General features: G+C 38.7%; 1 protein-coding gene across 7 annotated transcripts in view; it reads left to right on the top strand.

The window, feature by feature from the left end:
• LOC132086116 (chromodomain-helicase-DNA-binding protein 1-like) overlaps positions 1-20951 on the top strand; it is a 103689-nt gene that overhangs the window by 73250 nt on the left and 9488 nt on the right. For 5 of the 7 annotated variants that reach the window (XM_059491574.1, XM_059491572.1, XM_059491571.1 and 2 more), the window contains 16 exons: positions 985-1173; positions 1347-1509; positions 3123-3275; positions 3562-3633; positions 7123-7272; positions 7922-8070; positions 8344-8440; positions 8522-8617; positions 11824-12000; positions 12218-12378; positions 13978-14019; positions 14614-14744; positions 15175-15313; positions 16022-16172; positions 19043-19165; positions 19528-19656. In XM_059491574.1, coding sequence (XP_059347557.1) covers positions 985-1173; positions 1347-1509; positions 3123-3275; positions 3562-3633; positions 7123-7272; positions 7922-8070; positions 8344-8440; positions 8522-8617; positions 11824-12000; positions 12218-12378; positions 13978-14019; positions 14614-14744; positions 15175-15313; positions 16022-16172; positions 19043-19165; positions 19528-19656 — 2122 coding nt within the window. The remainder of the gene's footprint in view (positions 1-984; positions 1174-1346; positions 1510-3122; positions 3276-3561; positions 3634-7122; positions 7273-7921; positions 8071-8343; positions 8441-8521; positions 8618-11823; positions 12001-12217; positions 12379-13977; positions 14020-14613; positions 14745-15174; positions 15314-16021; positions 16173-19042; positions 19166-19527; positions 19657-20951) is intronic. The other 2 variants (XM_059491575.1, XM_059491576.1) reach the window with 2 other exon arrangements.

The following is a 20951-nucleotide window of genomic DNA, read 5'->3' as shown; positions in this document are numbered from 1 at the left end:
ACTTTTTCTTTTTTGTCAGTTCAGGAAAAGGATGGATTGATGTATGGCTGAAAACCTTGAAAACATGCTTCATCCTTATTTAAAAGAAAAATCATATGGATTTGCTGTAGGAAAATAGAATGGAGCTGAGGATGTCATCTTTTCTGTGTTAGCACCATGAATGAAAACCTCAATGCCCAATATCCAGTAATTTATTCAGGCACACGGTGTGATTCTTGGGGTAGTCCTGTGCAAGGCCAGGAGTTAGACTTTGATTATCTTTGTGGGTCTGGACATTCCATGATTCTATGCTTCAGGCAGCCAATTTCCCCTTAGGATTTGCATAGAATAGGTTGACATTATTCTATACTAACCTCTGTTTATATTTGGAATAAATAAGAGCACATCTTCCATTCAAATATCTTGTAAATACAAAGCATTGTCGCTTCAATTAATTTCGGTGCTATGCATTGCATTGACTTCTTCAGAACCTTACAAACAAAGCCACTAAATTTGTTGTCTGGCACCTATTCTTCATTTGATCACAAAGTGCATTCTCTTAGTCTGTTAGCACATACCAGAGGATCATCACATTTCAGCTAGTCCATACAAGCTGCAAAAGGTATGTGGTCTACTCTCTTGCACTTCCTCCAGCTATACAACTAATTTTCATGCTACTCTTGAGAAATATAATTGAATTTCTATATCCTTCTACCTGTGTTTCCATGCAGAAAAGTAAAATGTTGTGTTTTCACTGAAGAAATTAAAATTCAGGACTTTGTTTTGAATTTTCATTCTGCAAAAGATTGTTAATTTCCATTCTCCTATTTGCTGACAAAATATTTGGAATTTCTTGTGAGATGCAAATTCAGAAACTTATTAAATAAAACAGAGGAGAGTAGTGAAGAAGTCTATTTGTGTTTGTGCACATGGTATATTAATGGTCTTTGTGTGTCTGTGTTCATGGTATGTCATTACTTTACCTTTATTCTTTCTATGTTGAAGGTTTTCTTCTTGGGAAGATTTTGAAGAGGAGCATGGCAAAGGGAGAGAGTTCGGTTATGCAAGTCTTCACAAAGAACTTGAACCATTTTTACTCAGAAGAGTTAAAAAAGATGTAGAAAAGTCTTTGCCTGCTAAGGTTGAACAAATTTTGAGGATGGAAATGAGTGCATTGCAGAAGCAATATTACAAGTAAGTAATGACACTTTTTAATTCCTGCTATTTTAATGACATCTCTATATAAAAATTACTCAAGTGTAATAGTTTTCATAATGCAGTTTTAACAGATATTTTGAGAGCTTACATCTTTCATATTTCCACAAATTTTTAGAAATTACTTCCATTGTGCACATTCTGTATCATAGGTGGATTTTAACCAGGAATTATAAAGCCCTGAGTAAAGGTTCAAAAGGCAGTACCTCGGGCTTTTTGAACATTATGATGGAACTCAAGAAGTGCTGTAACCATTGCTACCTCATTAAACCACCAGATGATAATGAATTCTATAATAAGCAGGAAGCCTTACAGGTAATACCTTTAAAAAAAAAAAAAGTTAAGTGATTTTATATCTCTAATATGCATGCAATGATTGTATAGTGTTCTGTCAATTCATTTGTTCTTATTAAATTATGTCAAGAAAGACCGAGTTCTCTATCAAATGTGCATCCCGGGTTTTACAGGTAAGTGAATTGATTACCTTTCTGTTTGTTTCTTAACTGGAACTGAATAATTGAGAGATCAATACTAAATAGAATATCCTTGACTTAAATTATGATCAAAATAAAAAGGAAATAGTTTGAAATAGTCTGCATTTTCAGACTAAATAAACTGAAGACCTATTTTAAACTCAGAATAAAATAAAACAGTTAAATAAACAGATAAATTGAAGATAAATGCAAATGTATGTGACTGGCAGTGGTACACCAACAATCCATGTGATAGCAGAAAATAATCTGCTGAATCTCTTTAAGCTTAGTCTACTTGTTTTGTTGTTATAAATGAAAGCAGTTATAGCATCACAACCAAGGATGGTCTGTGATTATGTTGTGGGTTTGTAGTTTGGGTTTTTTTGTAAAGGTTAACTAATCTTTGTACTAAAACTGTTGAGAACCACAGCAACAAATAAAAGGACTGTTATAATTGATGCAGTCTATAACACCATAAATGTTTTGAAAGATCAGTTTTTTTTTCTGTAAACTTTGAAGTTTATAATGTAAAAACTTTCCCAAAACTACTTGATTGAAATCACAAGTTGTCACTGCACAAGCTATTTTATATTATAAAATGCTTTTCAAAGCTAAAGGATGTTTGCAACTTGGCATACTCTAACTACTCAAATTTATAATTGATCTCATCAGACATGTTCAGCCATTATTGCTAGTAATTGCCTACTTGTAACAATGATTTCCTTGGCTCATCTGATTAAACTTTGTTAGCTCTAATTATGAATGATACATCCTTCTCATTTCTGGCATAAAGAATAAAAGCGCCTAACTCCCAATTTTTTATTTCCCAAAATTCTATCCTGAGCCTCTTCAGCTAGAGGCCTAATGATTTCATCATTAAATTCAGCATGCCACCTGAGTTTCTGTTCTAATTGTTTCAACTGGAGCTGAGAAGGTTGAACATCATAACCCAGCTAAAGCATGTTGACTTCTATTAACAGGATTACTCTCACTTTTATCTTGTCAGAAAAGCTTGACTCATTAGGCATTGTTTAAAAATACTTAGAGGATCAAGTAGCAATGCTTAGGTCTGTTCAAAAGACAGAAGGTGAGGAGCAAGTAGTGCTAAGGTAGTCAGGTAATCTCGTTGTTTATTTGGTGGAAGAGAATTTGAGTCTGCACTGTAACTGCTCTAACTCATAGCACAGTATATTTGCCTAACGTTTTAATGAAATGTTAAGGTGCTGTTTTATGAGCCAGACCTGAGAAATGCTTTTATTTGAAAAACATGCTAGTGGGTACCCCTGTTGATTTCAGTTAGAGCACTTAAAGCTTTTATAATGAGTTTTTACAAGATCAGGACTGACTAAATGCTTATACAACTTTCATGTTCAGTTAATGAATGTCTAACCATCTGCAGTGAATGTTAGTGTTGAGGTGAACTTACTTTGCAATACATGCTTTCTTGTCTTGTAGCATTTAATACGTAGCAGTGGCAAACTAATCCTTCTTGACAAGCTACTGATTCGCCTACGAGAACGTGGCAACAGAGTACTGATTTTCTCTCAGATGGTGAGGATGCTAGACATCTTAGCAGAGTATTTGAAGTATCGTCAGTTTCCCTTTCAGGTAAGAATTTTGCTGGTAGTAGTCAAGAAGCCTTGATTTTTACCATTTTATCTTTTTAAAAGTGTCCTTTTTGTAGAAAGATTTATGAAAGTTTAATTTTTCTGTACAGTAAAAGACTAGTAATTCCTATATGCCTAATAGTATTTTGAAATTAAACTGATTAATTGGAAGTGTTACATTATTCTTATATCCCCCCACCCAATTGGTTTGGCAATTGAGAATTCAAGTTGCTCTGAATAGACTATAGTAGGAGTTCCTTTTTAACTGTATCATTCAATCTCTTTAGAGACTTGATGGATCAATAAAAGGGGAATTGAGGAAACAAGCCTTGGATCATTTTAATGCAGAAGGCTCAGAGGTATGGTATAAGTGGGTGGTTGTTGTTTTTTTAATCTACTCAGCTTTTTTTTCTTCTAGGAAGTATAACAAATGTTGCACAAAAACTGAAGATAGTATAAAGTGAGGGATGTATTAGGTTGAAATTCCATTGCTGTTGCAGAGACTATAAGGTTTACAACCCATGCAACAAAAAAAAACAAAAAAAAAATCCCTAAATTCAACCAACCAAAAAACCCAAAAAAAGCTTTGAAAAGCTAAAAGGAGGTTCAATAGGAAACACAGAATTTATGAAAATGGTGTTTATAACTAATATAACTACATAGTTTTATTTTTAGATTTTTGTCAGTGCTCTTTAGCAAAGTAATTTTAAGTGCTGTTTAGAAACTGAAGAATTTAATTTGTTGTGTAGGACTTAATCCTTCAATTTTTATCGGAGCACTGAACTTTAACACAAGTTTTTGACATCAAATACCTACTTAAGCAATGGGCAGAATTAAGTTGTGTATATCCTTGCATAAAGAAAAAATATCTTGGATAGCTTTAAATATGGCTTCTGTTATCTTCATTTGTTGCCTCTTATATTCTTGCCGTGGAAGAAACTGAAGAGCTGATTTCTAACCATTGTTTGTGTACCACTTAAGATTCCTGGTTTATTTTTAGGTTTCCTATTATGGAAGCCATTCCATACCTTTGATAATCTTAGATCTTTTGTCCTATACTGACAGGGTTTTTCAGTAATAGAAGCATAGCATTTGTCAGTTGCTGCTGAACTTATGTTTCTGTTATGGTTGAGGAGGAAGGACTTCATAACATAAACTTCAGATATTTTTTAAATACAGAAGTTAGTTCTGTTTTAAATTTCTAGTGCAGACATACTTGCCTTTTTCTGGAATCCTTGTAGTTGTACTGTAGTTTGTAAGATGAAAGGGGATCCAAATTTCACATGGTATTCAAGAATGAAGACAAACAATGGAGTTGTGCAGCAATAAAATTGTTACCTGTTTTATTCTTTATTTCTTTCCTAATAATAAATTTCATGCTTTTTTTTCTTTTTTTCTTTTTTTTTTTTTTGCTAATACTGAGTTAAAGTATTAATGGAAATATTTACAAATCCAAGGACTCATTCCTTAGCAGTAATGGCTTCTATTAGCTTTGACTGTACTTAAAACTCAAATTTATTTCCTATTTATCTTTAGTTTCATATGGTTTTTTTTTGCCTTTCTCATAAGATCCTTCTGTAGTCCCTTGCCCTTGTAGTTGACCTTGAATAACTCCATATCATCTGCAAACTTTGTCACCTCATTACTCATCTTATTTTCATATTCTTTATGAATATGTTGAAGAGCATTGACCCCAGCAGAACACTTTAGTTTTCTTTACAAAAACCAGATGAACTTGGGCACATATGAGGCTTTAACAATAAGGGGTGGTGGTGTATTTTTTGGCAATGTTTTGCTTGGTTTTTTTCTCCCCAAGTGGCTTTTGTTCATCTTCTAGAGTGCTGCTTCCTTTAAACCATGGAGAAGCCAATACCTGTTTGCAAGAGAAGTTGATATCAGTTTGCTTTATACAAGTTCTGGCTGGACTAGAGTTGTCTTCATAGCAGCTCACATGGTGCTGTGTTTTAGATTTGTGATGTAAACAATGCTAGTAACACACCAGTGTGTTAGCTGTTGCTGAGCATTGCTTACATAGTATCAAGGCCTTCTCTGTTTCTCACTCTGCTCTTCCAGTGAGTCGATTGGGTGGTGCACAAGAGGTTGGGAGGGGACATAACCAGGCATATGGCCTGAACTAACTAGAGAGATTCCATGCCTTATAACATCATGCTCAGCCATAAAAAAAGTTAGAGGAAGGGGTTTAAGGAGATTAGCCATCTTTTGCTTGGGAATTGGCTGGACATCAGTCCTGACTATGGGAATGTGGCAAGGGATTTACATTTGCATCATTTGTTCTGTTTTGTTTTCTTTCTCTCTTTTTCCACTTCTCCTTTGCTTATTAAACAATTTTTATCTTGACCCCCAAGTTTCCCTGCTTTCAGTCTTCCTTTCTTCTTCCCTGTCCCACTGGGGATGTGGGCAAGAAGTGATTGTGTGGCTGCGTGGTGCTTAACTGCCTATAAAAAATATTAGCTGGTCTAAAGAAAACAGTGAACTGATACTTTTTGAAGGCCATTGATACTGTCCCTCACAGCATCCTTCTGGACAAGTTGTCCAACTGTGGGATGAGCAGGTTCATGGTGTGCTGGGTGAAGAACTGATGGAAGGGCCGTGCTCAAAGGTTTGTAGTGAATGGAGCTACATCTGCCTGGTCACTATTCACTAGTGATATCCCTCAGGGTTCAATTTTAAAGCCAGTCAGTCCTGTTCAATATTTTTATCAATGATCTGGATGCAGGAGTTGAATGCACCATTAGCAAGTTTACTGATGATACCAAACTGAGAGGGGCTGTTGGCTCTCTTGAGGGACAATAGGCTTTGCAGAGGGATCTAGATAGGTTGGAGCATTGGGCAACCATCAGTGGCATGAAATTTAACAAGTCCAAGTGCCAGATCCTGTACCTGGGATAGAGTCATGATGGGCACAAGTATAGATTGGGAGAGGAGTGTGTGAAAAGCAGCCCTGCAGGAAGGGATCTGGGGGTGCTGGTCAGCAGCAGGCTCAGTATAAGTCAGCAGTGAACCCTGGCAGCCAAGAGAGCAACCTCCATCCTGGGGGGCATCAAACACAGTAGAACCAGTTGGTCAAAAGAGGTGATGATCCTGCTGTATTCACTGCTGATGTGGCCTCACCTTGAGTACTGTGTGCAGTTATGGGCCCCACCACTTAAGAAGGATGTGAAAGTCCTTGAATGTATTCTGAGAAGGGCAACCAAGCTGGTGAAAGGGCTAGAAGGAATGTCCTGTGTGGAGCAGCTGAGGACACTGGGTTTGTCTAGTTTGGAGAAAAAGAAGCTGAGGGGTGACCTCATGGCTCTCTGCAGCTTCCTGGGGAGAGGAAGTGGAGAGGGAGGTGCTGAACTCTTCTCCCTAAGATCAGTGACAGGACGCATGGGAGTGGTTCAAAGCTGGGGCAGGGGAGGTTCAGAGTTGACAGTAGGAAGCATTTCTTTACTGAGAGGATGGTCAGACACTGGAACAGGCTTCCTAGAGAGGTGGTCGATGCCCCAAGCCTGTCAGTGTTCAAGAGGCATTTGGACAATGCCCTTAATAACATGCTTTAACTTTTGGTCAGCCCTGAAGTGGTCAGGCAGTTGGACTAGATTGTGGTTGTCAGTCTCTTCCAACCAAAATAGTCTAGTCTATTCTATTCAAATAGCAATCCACTGGCTCTAGACATGACAAACAACTTCTTGTATTAGAAGTCTAACAAATGTTTATGATATACTTAAAGAAATATATGAGTTCATAGTCTGCTCCACAGAGCATATAAAGTCGTGTCATATTGGTTCTTTAAAGGAATATTATAGCTAATATATATAAAGCTATTTCTTCTTTTATAATTTCAGGACTTCTGCTTTCTGCTGTCTACCAGAGCTGGAGGATTAGGTATAAACTTAGCATCTGCTGACACTGTAGTTATATTTGATTCTGATTGGAATCCACAGAATGATCTGCAGGCACAGGCTAGAGCTCATAGGATTGGACAGAAGAAACAGGTACATGCGCTTCTCTTTTAGGTACCAAACCTGAAGGAAGAATGAATTATGTTAGCCATAAGCTGTCTGTCTGGCCCATCACAGTCCTCATGTATTTTGAGAATGACTAATACTTGCTAAAAATATCTGAAAATGTTAATATTAATGATTTGCCTTTTAAATAATTTTTTTTTTAAATCTCCCTCTACAGAGAGATAGCACAGCAGCTGTAGTATATGGATGGGTAGGAGAAGTTGCGGACTTGTCCCATGTTCATTGGCATTGTATCATTCTAGAAAGTAACTGCTGTACTTAAAGCACATCCATTTTGCTTTGTTTAATACTTTGTACTTCTCTTTGGGTTTCTTGCAGAATACCTCAAGTAGTAATCAGACATAAAACATTTCCTTGTGGCCATGCTTGTGCTTAATCATAGAAACTTAGAGGAGAGGTCTAAGAAATTTTTTCAAATATAATTTCTATAGAGACTGTGATAACATGATTGACTGGTTTCATATACACAATACTAGTTCAATAAGATTTAGATTTGTAATAATGTCTAATATTTCTCCCTGTTGTTGCTCAAGGGTTTTTTGTTAACTTCATCTGTGTATTTTTTCATGGGTAATTTGTGAGCGGGCAAATAAAACCTTTTTTGTAATATACATAGGTTAATATTTATCGGCTAGTCACAAAAGCATCAGTAGAAGAAGACATTCTTGAAAGAGCCAAGAAAAAGATGGTGTTAGATCACTTAGTAATTCAGAGAATGGACACTACAGGGAAAACTGTACTACATACAGGCTCTACTCCCTCCAGGTATATTTGTTTATTCTTTCATATTACCTTATGCTTAAGTATACTTGACTATTTGAGTAAAAATTCAAGTCATTTCACTTGGTTAATAAAAGGCAAAAATTATGTGGTAAGGAGTTATGTAAGTAAAGACTGCAAAGTATATTGTCCATGTCATTTTTTTTACATAATAAAACTAGTTTTTATTTAGGACAAAAGGAAATTTGACTCATGGTTATAGTAAATTGAAACTGTTCACTAAGATAAAGTGTTTATTTGAAACTTTCTGTATTTCAGCTCAACACCTTTTAATAAGGAAGAGTTATCAGCAATTTTGAAGTTCGGTGCTGAGGAACTTTTTAAAGAACCTGAAGGGGAAGAAGAGGAGCCTCAGGTAAATGGAACAGTGCATCTACACTTGGTGGACAGAGAAACCTATGAATTGTTTTGTTGCAAAGAGAAACTTCTGTTTCAGGAAATGGATATAGATGAAATCCTGAAGAGGGCCGAAACTCGAGAAAATGAACCAGGTCCACTGACTGTAGGAGATGAGTTGCTTTCACAGTTCAAGGTATTGCTCTGTTCCCTCCCTCTTTCCTTAATTATACTTTCCTTTATTAATGCTATTTTTTGTTCTTCTTTACCTATTTATTGTTCCTTCATTCTTACATCATTCACACATCATGTGATGGGTGAGCAACTGGCTCATGGGTTGGGCAAAAAGGGTTATAGTGAATGGGGTGACATCAGACTGGCAACCTGTCACTAGTGGGGTTCTACAGGGCTCCATCTTAGGCCCTGTGCTCTTCAACATCTTCATAAGTGACTTGAATACAGGACTTGAAGGGATAAAAAGTAAATTTGCAGATGATACAAAATTGGGAGGAGATGTTGACCCCCTCAAAGGCAGAGAGGCCCTGCAGAGAGACCTCAAGAAATTAGAGAAATGGGCAATCACCAACCATATGAAGTTTAACAAGGGCAAGTGCCAGATTCTGCACTTGAGATGGAGCAACCCTGGATGTATGGACAGACTGAGGAATGAGAGGCTGGAAAGCAGTGCCATGCAAAGGGACCTAGGTGTCCTGGTTGACAGGAAGGTGAATATGAGTCAGCAGTGCCCTGGCAGTCAGGAGGGCCAACTGTGTCCTGGGGGGAATCAGGCCCAGCATCACCAGCCTGGCAAGGGAGGTGATTTTCCCGCTCTGCTCTGCACTGCTGTGGCCTCACCTTGAGTATTGTGTGCAATTTTGGGTGCCACAATATAAAAAAGACATTAAGCTATTAGAGAGCATCCAAAGGAGGGCCACAAGGATGGTGAAGGGCCTTGAGGGGAAACCTTATGAGAAGTGATTGATGTCACTTGGCTTGTTCAGCCTGGAAAAGAGGACACTGAGGGGAGACCCCACTGAAGTGTTCAACATCCTCACGAAGGGACATGGAGGGGCAGGCACTGATCTCTTCTCCCTGGTGACCGGTGACCAGTGACAGGACTTGAGGAAACAGCATGGAGCTAAGTCAGAGGAGGTTTAGGTTGGGTATAAGAAAAAGGTTCTTCGCCCAAAGGGTGGTTGGGCACTGGAACAGGCTCCCCAGGGAAGTGGTCACAGCACCATGCCTGTCTGAGTTCAAATGTTTGGACAATGCTCTCAGGCACATGGTGTGACTCTTGGGGGTGTCCTGTGCAGAGCCAGGAGTTGGACTTTGGTCCCTGTGGGTCCCTTCTAACTCAGCATATTCTGGGATTCTGTGAAATATGTGAAACACTAAGTTAGCTCTTTGGCATGCAATGTCTACTCACCTATACACGTGTTGTGGTTTGACACTGACTCAATGCCAGGCACCCACAAGGGTTGCTCGCTCACCCTTCCCTGCCACAGCTGGGTAGAGGAGAGAAAAAAAAAAAATTAAGGGTTCATGAGTTGAGATAAGGACCAGGAGAAAACACTTCAAGGGCAAAACAGGCTCAACTTAAGGTTGCAAAGTGAATTTATTACTAACAGAATCAGAGGAGGATAATGAGAAGTAAAATAAGCCCTTAAAACACCTTTTTCCCCTCAGCCCCTTCTTCCTTCCCACTGACAGCGCAGAGAGACAGGGCATGGGGAGTTTGGTCAGTTCATCACCTGAAATTTTCTTCCACTACTCTGGGAGATGAGTCCTTCCCTGTGAGACTATGGGGTCCCTCCCACAGGAGACAGTTCTCCGTGAACTTCTCTGGCATGGGTCCACTCTCACGAGCAGCAGTCCTACCACACTTGCTGCAGTGTGAATTCCCCCCACGGGCACACAGTCCTCCCAAAACTGCCACAACGTGAGTCCATCTTCCACAGTGTGCAGTCCTCCAAGGACAGGCTGCTCCAGCTTGGAAGTAGGGGCCCTCTCTCTCCACTGGGTCTTTCACTGGATCACAGTCTCCTCCAGGCATCTACCCATTCCAGCATGAGCACCTCCCCCACAGGCTGCGAGTGGATCTCTGCATCCCCTGTGAATCCCCATGGGCTGCAGGGGGACAGCCTGCTTCACCATGGTCATCACCACGGCCTGCAGAGGGATCTCTGCTTTGGTGCCTGGAGCACCTCCTCCCCCTCCTTCTCCACTGACTTTGGTGTCACCGTGTTGTTTTTCCTCACATGTTCTCACCTCCTCCTCTTCTCTGACTAGATGGAAAAACTGTGTGCCCTTTGTTTTGATTTTCGTCTTAAATATGTTATCACAGAGGTGTTACCAACCTTTCTAATTGGCCCAGCTTTGGCCAGCAGCATGTCCATCTTCAGAGCCATCAGGGATTGACTCTGCCAGACATGGTGGAAGCTTCCAGCAGCTTCTCACAGAAGCCACCTCTGAGGCCCCCTCTTCCCCCCCCAAAAAAAAAACTCCAGGCTGTGCAAAACCAATACAACAGGGTAATTACTTCCAGTGCAAGCATGTAAAATACATATTTTGCTAACAAAATAAGAAAGATATTTACAAATACATTAGTCCTTGATTTAACTGTTAGCATACTGGGGAGAGCTGTTTTTAATTTAATGCTTAATGCTGTTAAGCACCTGTAGTACTTCTGAAAACAAAGAATGAAATTTGGATTTCTTAAATAATTACTTTTAGAAACTTCTTTCAGCCCCCATGTAAACATAAATGCCAGATATGCTTAACTGGATGATACTTATAATACTGAGTGAGTCCAATTGTGGATGGTGATGTATTTTTGTTGGTTGGGGCATTTTTCCTTTGTTTTTGTGGGTCTTTTTGTTGTTTAAGTTTGGTGTGGTTTTGTTTTTTTTTGTTTTTTTTTAATCAAGGCTGGACTTCTTTAGATCAATTGAGTAGTAAATAAATTTTATGCTCATCATTCATTTGCAATATACTGTGATTTCTACAGTTTATTAATGTTTAGTTAGTTCTACATTATTAAATGTTCATATTAACTCTGACATATAGTTAGACTTGCTCTCTGTTTTGAAGGAATTTAAACAACAATCACAGCTATTTGGTATGCATTTTATAGTGGTTTTATTATAGATCTCAACTTGTAAAAGAAGAAAAATATTCTTATCTTTATATTCAGCCATGTTGTATGCAGTGTGTTTCATTTCTGAAAATATTTTCATTGGAGAGTCCTTCATGAAGCATTTTATATGTGCACATTTTGTGTATATACAAATAAATAAAATGTGTCATTCTGAACTAAGTTTTCCTAATATATTAATTACTGGCTCTTTGTATAAGTAAAGGATGTATTGATTTGGTGAAAATACTTATCTTCCAATATCTAAGGTGGCTAACTTTTCAAATATGGATGAAGATGACATTGAGTTGAAACCAGAACAAAATTTAAGAAACTGGGAAGAAATCATTCCAGAAGTCCAGCGGCGACGAATAGAAGAGGAAGAAAGACAAAAAGAACTTGAAGAAATATATATGCTGCCAAGGATGAGAAACTGTGCAAAACAGGTATCTGGGTTTCTACTGACTGATTTTGTTGTTGTTATTATTTGGGTTTTCTATTGCAGTTGTTTCGGCTTGTACTTTTGGGTTGGGTGGTTTTCATTTGTGGCACCCACACACACACCCCCCCCCCCCCCCCCCCCCCTCATTTTTGACAGGCTAGATAACATATTAATAAAATGTTAAGTCATGTAGCTTTGAACTACTTAATCTGAAATTCCAGATCAGCTTTAATGGAAGTGAAGGGAAACACAGTAGGAGGAGAAGATATTCTGGATCTGATAGTGACTCAGTCTCAGAAAGAAAACGACCAAAAAAACGTGGAAGACCGCGAACTATTCCTCGAGAAAATATTAAAGGATTTAGTGATGCAGAGATTAGGCGGTAAGATGTGGGGGGGACATGCATGTTTAAAGGGACAAAACTTTTTTTTGTCATTTTAGAGTTTGAAAATATGGAAACTAGTCTATTTTGCATTTATTTAGTTTAAATTTTTTATTCTAGGCATTTAAGTCTTTACTCTTGAGTAGTTTAGGGTGATGATGTAAGAAACTGTTATGTGCAGAATTTGAACCTATTTTGGTGAGGAATAACTTGAGTTAAAAAATGTTCTACAAAAAGGTTTGACGAGTTTTGTTTTTTTAAATTTCTTGTAATTGTATTTGTATTAATGTTATATGATGCGTTTTAAAACTAAAAAAAAAATATTTTGATACGTTGTTGTGGTTTAACCTTGGTAGGCAGCTAAGCACCACACAACTGCTTGCTCAGTCTCCTCCAGAGGGACTGGGGAGAGAATCAGAAGTGTAAAAATGAGAAAACTTGTAGTTTGAGATAAAGACAGTTTAATGGGGAAAGCAAAAGCCACATGCACAAGAAAAGCAAAACAAGGAATTCATTTACCACTTCCCAGTAGCAAGCATTTACCCATTTCCTGGAAAACAGGGCTTCACCATGTGTAACAGTTACTTGGGAAGACAGATACCGTAACACCAAACATTTCCTCTCCCTCCTACACAGTTTTTATTGCCAAGCATGACACCATATGGTCTGGAATAACCCTTTTGTCAGTTGGGGTCAGCTGTCCCAGCTGTGTCCCCTCTCAACTTCTTGTGCACCCCCAGCCTACTCAGTGGTGGGGTGGTATGAGAAACAGCAAAGGCCTTGATGCTGTGAAAACACTGTTAAGCAAGAGCTGAAACATTAGCATGTTATCAACAATGCTTTGGTCACAAATATAAAACATACTAGCAGATATGGTGCTCTGAACAAAATTAACTTTATCTCAGCAAAACCCAGTACATAAGTGAATCTGTACAGCTGGTCCCACAATATTTGATGCGAAAAATACTTCTTTGGGAGAAGGAGTAGAAATTGTTTTGCTTTACTTTGGTTTGTGAAATGCTACTTTGCTTCTGTAATTTAGGTATTCATTTTTCTCTAAAATACTGTACAACTTATAAAGTATTTTTGATTATATAAATAACCTTTAAGAGCCTTGTTTCCTTTTCATTTTATCTAATATATAATCGTTTGCTGCTTTTGTCAGGGATATTCTTATGCTTGCATTTCTTTATCTTTCATGTTATGTTTTCCTAAGTCTTAAAATTGCCGCTAGCTTCTCTTTATTATGAGAGACCTAACATAATATCTGAATTCTCAATTTACTATGAATCCACATTTGATTTTTATGATTAGACACATCACGTTGCTGAATTCTTTGTCATGTGAAACTAATTAGTAAAGTAACTTTTGAAAGAAATTGTATCTTCTGTTGTTTTATTTATATAATTTATTAAAACAAATAGAACTCTGGTTTTAAATGTGGGTTGTCTTCATATAGTAAGCCATCCTAGTCTCTCTAGTTCTTATTTTCGTTGTATTGTCCACATAACCGTGTACTAAGACTTTACACGTACATTTTAAAAACCAATGTAGTTAAGCATACATTTTTTTAACTGCAAAATTATTTTCTGTTATTAGGTTTATAAAGAGTTACAAGAAATTTGGTGGCCCACTTGAAAGGTAAACTAATTTGCTTATATTTGTATAGCAACTTGGTACCTTGTTTCCATTAAAATTAAACACTACGCCAAGAAACCTTAGGTTAAAGAGGAAATAGTGTGACTAATCTTTTGCCTGTACTATGACATGAATTTGAGTTTTTTTCCTTTCATCATATATGATATGTATGTAGACAGCCAGTTTGACAAATCTTTACATTTTGCAAGACTGCTTGCTTTTTCTTTATACTTAACCTACTATTCTGTTAATTCTGCATTAGTGACAGTCATTCAGGTTTTTTTGTTTGATAAGTGAATAAAACCATAGACTTAATAGTAGTTCCTTTTCTATTTAAAAGAATGTGTTGAAATGTAACTCAAAACTGCATCAATGGGATCCTTTATTTTTCCTGTTGTATAGTCCTTTGTGTGAAATACCCTTTTTTATAGTTTCTGTATTTTCTTTAGCTGCTTTTAACTGCATGCATTAAAATTTTACACAGCAAGTGTGGATGAATGATAACTTACAGGATCACTTTTCTAGTTTCAAAATCTGAAGGAGTCATTCATAATGCTAAAGTTTTCGAGCTGTAAAAACATATTTGTTTTCTTCCAGGTTAGATGCTATAGCTAGAGATGCTGAGCTAGTTGATAAATCTGAGATAGACCTTAGACGTCTGGGAGAACTTGTACATAATGGATGCATTAAGGCTTTAAAGGACAATTCCTTTGGCCAAGAAAGAGCAGGTAAAGTGTGTTTGGGGGGGGGGAGAGGAATAAAAAGTGTCAAAGAGATATGAACGATTCTTGCACTCTGATTATAACAAAACAATTGTGTTAGGGGAAAACATTAACAAAATGTTAGCATGCTAGGTGATTTAGTAAAAAGGATTTTAGTAAGAAGACTTTTTGGTTTTGTTTTTCTTCCCCGTTTCCCTGAGTTGTCATAGTAGAATGCAATATGGTTTTGCTTTACCATGAAATTTAAAATTAATCTGCTAGTATTAACTGGAAGACCTTGAGGTCCTGGAGTTTAATTAAAGCATTTGGTTAAGAAAAATTCATTTCCTATAATCGAATGTCTGCTGCTATAGCATCAAACTTTTTTTTCTCTATGTTTGTCTATAAGATACACATAAAAGCTAAATATTTAAATAATTTGTTTCTTTATTTTAAGGAGGTAGATTTGGGAAAGTTAAAGGCCCAACATTCCGAATATCAGGAGTGCAGGTGAATGCAAAGTTAGTTATTTCTCATGAAGAAGAGTTGGCACCATTGCACAAATCCATTCCTGCAGATCCAGAAGAAAGGAAAAGGTATTTTTTTTTCTTCCTAAAGGAACCCATAATGTAGAAAGTTATTCAAGGCTTTTATGAATATATTTAACCAATCCAGACTGAGTACACTGGGACACCCATGCCACTCCATTACCTCTAAGAACTGGCAGCAGAAATCTGCTCCACATTCTTTCTTTATTCTTCCTTCCTTTTCCTTAGAAGCCAGTATTTGCTTTGACTTCTGAACTGTATTCATTGGGGACTGGGTTCAGTTATTCTTAATTATTCCAGGCTAGAAATCAGACTTGTTGAGGAACTGCTTTGTGTCACCTCTGCCTGAGAGAATGCAATATTTGTCAAAATGGAGCAGATGATAATTAGTAGTTGTTTAGACCTATGAACTTTTTAGCTTACTACCTTGTGTATCATAGTCCCTAGACTATCTGCTTATCCAGTTAGCAGTTACACTTGAGTAATATTCTAAGCTTACCTTCATGGCTAGCCAGTTCTAACTCAGTCCATGGCCACAGATAGATGATGGTTTTTCATATCTTAATCTTGACCTCCTTTAAAACATGTTTTGGTACTGATTTGAATAAATAGTTTATAAAAATTGTAAGAAAGCCTGATAGTTATGTGGATTACTTACTAAATATATCAGGATCTCAGTGATATGTGGCATGTTCTTCTATCCCTTACTAAGTTTGAAAAGTTTGCTTATGTATATTTCTAATTTATTTCTACTAGATATGTCATCCCATGCCACACCAAGGCAGCTCATTTTGATATAGATTGGGGTAAGGAAGATGATTCCAATCTGTTAATAGGTATCTACGAATATGGCTATGGCAGCTGGGAAATGATAAAAATGGATCCTGATCTCAGTTTGACACAAAAGGTATGTCATCTGCAAAATTTCATCAAGGAGTTTTTTTGTTTAGGTAATAATGTTAATAAGAACAGTTACTGAAAGACTTTATTTTATGATAACTGAAATTGCCCAGAAGTTAGGTCAGTTGTACTTATTTGTATCCTTTTGGTAAATTATTAGATTTTAAGATTTTGTGTATTCAGTTGAAGTATACCTTCTTAAAGTCTGCTATGTTTCTGTATTTCTTTGTGTCTCTATCACTTGAATTCTCTCTTCCATCTTTTGCTTCCCTAGTTTAAATACTCTAGTTGTGTTAATTTGAATGAATTCCAGACTTTTGGAAGAAGGAGCAGGCAAATCAGGAAGAGTACAAGGATGTTGTTAGATCATGTAGAGAGAAAATTAGAAAGGCAAAAGCTCAACTAGAATTCAACCTGGCCACTGCCGTGAAAGATAATAAAAAATGTTTTTACAAATACATTAACAACAAAAGGAGGGCCAGGGAGAATCTCCATTCCTTATTGGATGCAGGGGAAAACATTGTCACCAAGGATGAGGCAAAGGCAAAGGTGCCTTCTTTGCCTCAGTCTTACAGTAAGACCAGTTATCCTCAGAACAATTGACCCCCTGAGCTGATAGACAAGGATGAGGAGCAGAATAGCCCCCCTGTAATCCAGGAGGAGGTAGTTAGTGAGCTGCTGAGCCACTTAGACATTCACAAGTCTATGGGGCCAGATGTGATTTATCCAAGGGTGCTGAGGGAGCTGACAGAAGAGCTCAGTAAGATGCTCTTCATTATTTGTCATCAGTTCTGGCTAACTAGGGAGGTTCCAGACGACTGGAGGTTAACCAATGTGATGCCCATCTACAACAAAGGTTGGAAGGAGCATCTGGCGAAGTACAGGCCTGTCAGCCTGACCTCAGTATCCAGCAAGGTTATGGAGCAGATCATCTTGAGTGTGATCACATGGCACATACTGGACAACCAAGGAATCAGGCCCAGCCACCATGGGTTTAGGGAATGTAGGTCCTGCCTAATCTGCCTGATCTACTTTTATGACAAGGCGAACTGCCTAGTGGATGAGGAAAAGGCTGTGGATGTGTCTGCTTGGACTTCAGCAAAGCCTATGATACTGTCTCCCACAGCATTCTTCTGGAAAAGCTGTCAAGCCACAGCTTGGACAGGTTCAGTCCTTGATGAGTTAAGAACTAGCTGGATGGCCGGGCCCAAGGATCAGTATTGGGCCCAGTCCTGTTTAATATCTTTATTGATGATCTGGATTGAGGGCACCCTCAGTAAGTTTGCAGATGACACTAAGTTGGGTGGAAGTGTTAATCTGCTGGAGGGTAGGAAGGCTCTGCAGAAGAATTTGAACAGGCTGGATTGATGGGCCAAGACCAATGGTATTCAGTTCAACAAGGCCAAGTGCTGAGTCCTGCACTTTGATCACAAAGAACCTCCCACAGCGTTACAGGCTTGGGGAAGAGTGGCTGGAAAGCTGTTTGGCAGAAAAGGCCCTGGGGCTGCTGGTCGGCAGCCAGCTGAACGTGAGCCAGTGTGTGCCCAGGTGGCCAAGAAGGCCAATGGCATCCTGGCTTGTATCAGAAATAGTGTGGGAAACAGTACCAGGGCAGTAATTGTCCCCCTGTACTCTACACTGGTGAGGCCATACCTCGAATTCTGTGTTCCGTTTTGGGCCACTCACTTCAAGACAGACGTTGAAGTGCTGGAGCGAGTCCAGAGAAAGGGCAATGGAGCTGCTGAAAGGTCTAGAGAGTAAGTCATATGAGGATTGGCTGAGGGAACTGGGGTTGTTTAACCTGGAGAAAAGGAGGCTCAGGGCAAACCTTATCACTCTCTACAACTACCTGAAAGGAGGTTGTAACACAGTGAGGGTTGGCCTCTTTTCCCAGGCAACTTGTGACAGGACAAGAGGATGTGGCCTCAAGCTGTGCCAGGGGAGATTATAGTTGGAGATCAGGAGAAATTTCTTCATGGAAAGGGTTGTTAAACATGTGAATGGACTGCCCAGGGAGGTGTTGGAGTCACCATACCCAGAGGTGTTCAAGAAACGACTGGATGTGACACTTATTGCCATGGTCTAGTTGACGAGGTGATGATTGGTCAAAGGTTAGACTCTATGATCTCAGAGGTCTTTTTCAACCTAAGTAATTTATGAATTCTGTAATTTTATTTGTGATCTTTTGGGGGGAAGTTGGTTTGGGGATTTTGGTTTGGTTTCCCTATCACTGTTTCCTTTGCTTGAAAGTGACTTTCATTTGCAACATGAGAATTGCTGTATTTGTCAGATTAGAAGTAGTGCAATGGCTGCTTAGAAGTAGTGAGAAACACTTAGGGAAATACTGGAGTGAAGCAAACACAGTGGTACTGCCGACCTGTAGCTTTGGGATTTGAGGAGCCAGGGTTGTATAGAAATCTGTTTAATGATATTTTGCCCCTGACTTCCATTAATAGCTTGTTTTATGAAACCACTCTTTCTTTTTTTTGGCTTCTGCATATCCTGTGGTAATGAGTTAATGCATTTAAAAGCATATGGCAGAACTAGGAGATCTGTGGATGACAGTGGTACAGGAGCTCTGAATTTTTTAGATGAACTATGAGAGTGGAAACAGAAATCTGAGGCTAGTTTCTTGAGCTGACTGTAAATTTTGTGAGAATATTTTCAAGACTACATTAGTTGTGTGTTTGAGGAACAATAAAATGTTTAAGTTGTCCATTCCTTGAGACTGCCTGCATATTGGTCAGGTATAGTTGGAGTTGACTGGTTTTTTGCTTATTTTTTAATTCAGCTTTTTCTGTTCCCAGTGCTTCACACTAGCAGCTTCGTAATCTGATAATGTGTACTTGTAGTTGATGCTACCATTGCTCTCCTCAGATTTTACCTGATGACCCAGATAAGAAACCACAGGCAAAGCAGTTGCAGACCCGTGCAGATTACCTCATTAAATTACTGAATAAAGACCTTGCAAGAAAAGAAGTGCAAAGACTTACTGGTGCAGTAAGTTAAGCTTAATATTCAGTAGCAAGATAACATAATATACCTATGGGAATGTCAGCAGATACTTGTTTTATTCTTAGTTCCACTCTTCTTTTTGTCATTTTTCTCTGTATTGGTAATTGTATTAGATGAGACTAACTCAAGGAATGTATTGCAAATATAATATTGTTTTTTCCTCCCTTATTTGTAAATATTCTTTACGGTTGCATTAGGCTTGGTCTCCAATCCTGAGAAAAGTGGTGGTCATTAGTGGCAATAAATAAATTGAATGCTTTCTTTAACATGAAAACCAAAATCTTTTTCTGCAACTGTGATGCAGACACTTGTCAGTTGACATAATAAAGGTGCTAATTTACATTCAGGGCAATTCAAAGAGGAAGAAAGCAAGAAGTAAGAAGAATAGACCAACAAAGACTGCAAAAATTAAAGAAGAAATAAAAAGTGACTCATCACCACTCTCAGAAAAATCTGATGATGATGAGTATAATGAGGTAAATATCATTCATATAAAGACTTGAGCATTTTATCTTCTTGAAATGCAATTTTATTTAAAAATCAAAATATAAAACTAATGTTTCTGACTAATCTATTTTTACTACTGATTATGATTCTTCAGGTAGCAACTTTTGTTCAGGCTCAAGAAAAAAAATCAAGATTGTTTAGGAAGTACAGCATAAATAAACAGTGTTTTGAGACATGCAAGTGAATGCTTCTGTGTATGTCAGGGCTTTCATTATCACAGAATGGGTTAGGTTGGAAGGGACCACTGGAGGTCATCTAGTCCAACCTCCATGCTCAAGCCAGGTCCCCTAGAGTATGTTACTCGGGATTGTGTCCAGAAAGTTCTTGAACATCTCCAGAGAAGGAGACTCCACACTCTCTCTGGATAATCTGTTCCGTTGCTCAGTCACCTGCACAGTAAAGTTCTTCCTCATGTTCAGGTGGAACTTCCTGTGTTCCAGTTTCTGCCCGTTGCCTCTTGTCCTATTGCTTGGCACCACCGAGAAGAGCCTGGCTCCATCCTCTGACACCCTCCCTTCAGATAAGGGGATACTGATAAGGTCCCCTCTCAGATGTCTCCCCTCCAGGCTGAAGAGACCCAGCTCCTTCAGTTTTTTTTCATAAGTGCGATGCTCCAGTCCCCTAATAATCTTTGTAGCCTTCTGCTGGATTCCCTTCAGGAGTTCCATGTTTCTCTCATACTGAGGAGCCCAAAACTGGACACAGCACTCCAGATGCACCTCACTAGGGCTCAATAGAGAGGCAAGATCACCCCCCTTGACCTGCTGGCAATGCTCCTCTTAATGCACCCCAGGATACCATTTGCCTTCTTGGCCACAAGAGCACTGCTGGCTCATGGACAGCTTGTTGTCCACCAGGTCCCTGAGGTCCTTCTCTGCAGAGCTGCTTTCCAGCAGGTCACCCTCAACCTGTACCGGTGCCTGAGGTTATTCTTACCCAGATGCAGGACCCTGCATTTGCCTTGTTGAATTTCAGAAAGTTCCCCCCTGCCCATCTCTCCAACCTGTCGAGATCCTTCTGAAGGGCTGCACAGCCCTCTGAGGTATCACCCACTCCTCCGAGCTTTGTATCATCAGTGAACTTGCTGAGGAGGCATCTACCCCTTCATCTAAGTTATTGATGAACAAGTTAAACAATACTGAGCCCAGCATTGAATCTTAGGGGACACCAATAGTGACAGGCCTCCAACTAGACTGCAACTGATCACAACACTCTGAGACCTGCCTTTCAGCCATGTTCTCAATCTGCCTCACTGTCCACTATG

Source organism: Ammospiza nelsoni, chromosome W (genome assembly GCF_027579445.1).
Source record: "Ammospiza nelsoni isolate bAmmNel1 chromosome W, bAmmNel1.pri, whole genome shotgun sequence".
Lineage (NCBI taxonomy): Eukaryota > Metazoa > Chordata > Aves > Passeriformes > Passerellidae > Ammospiza > Ammospiza nelsoni.
This window is presented reverse-complemented; position numbering and strand designations above follow the sequence as displayed.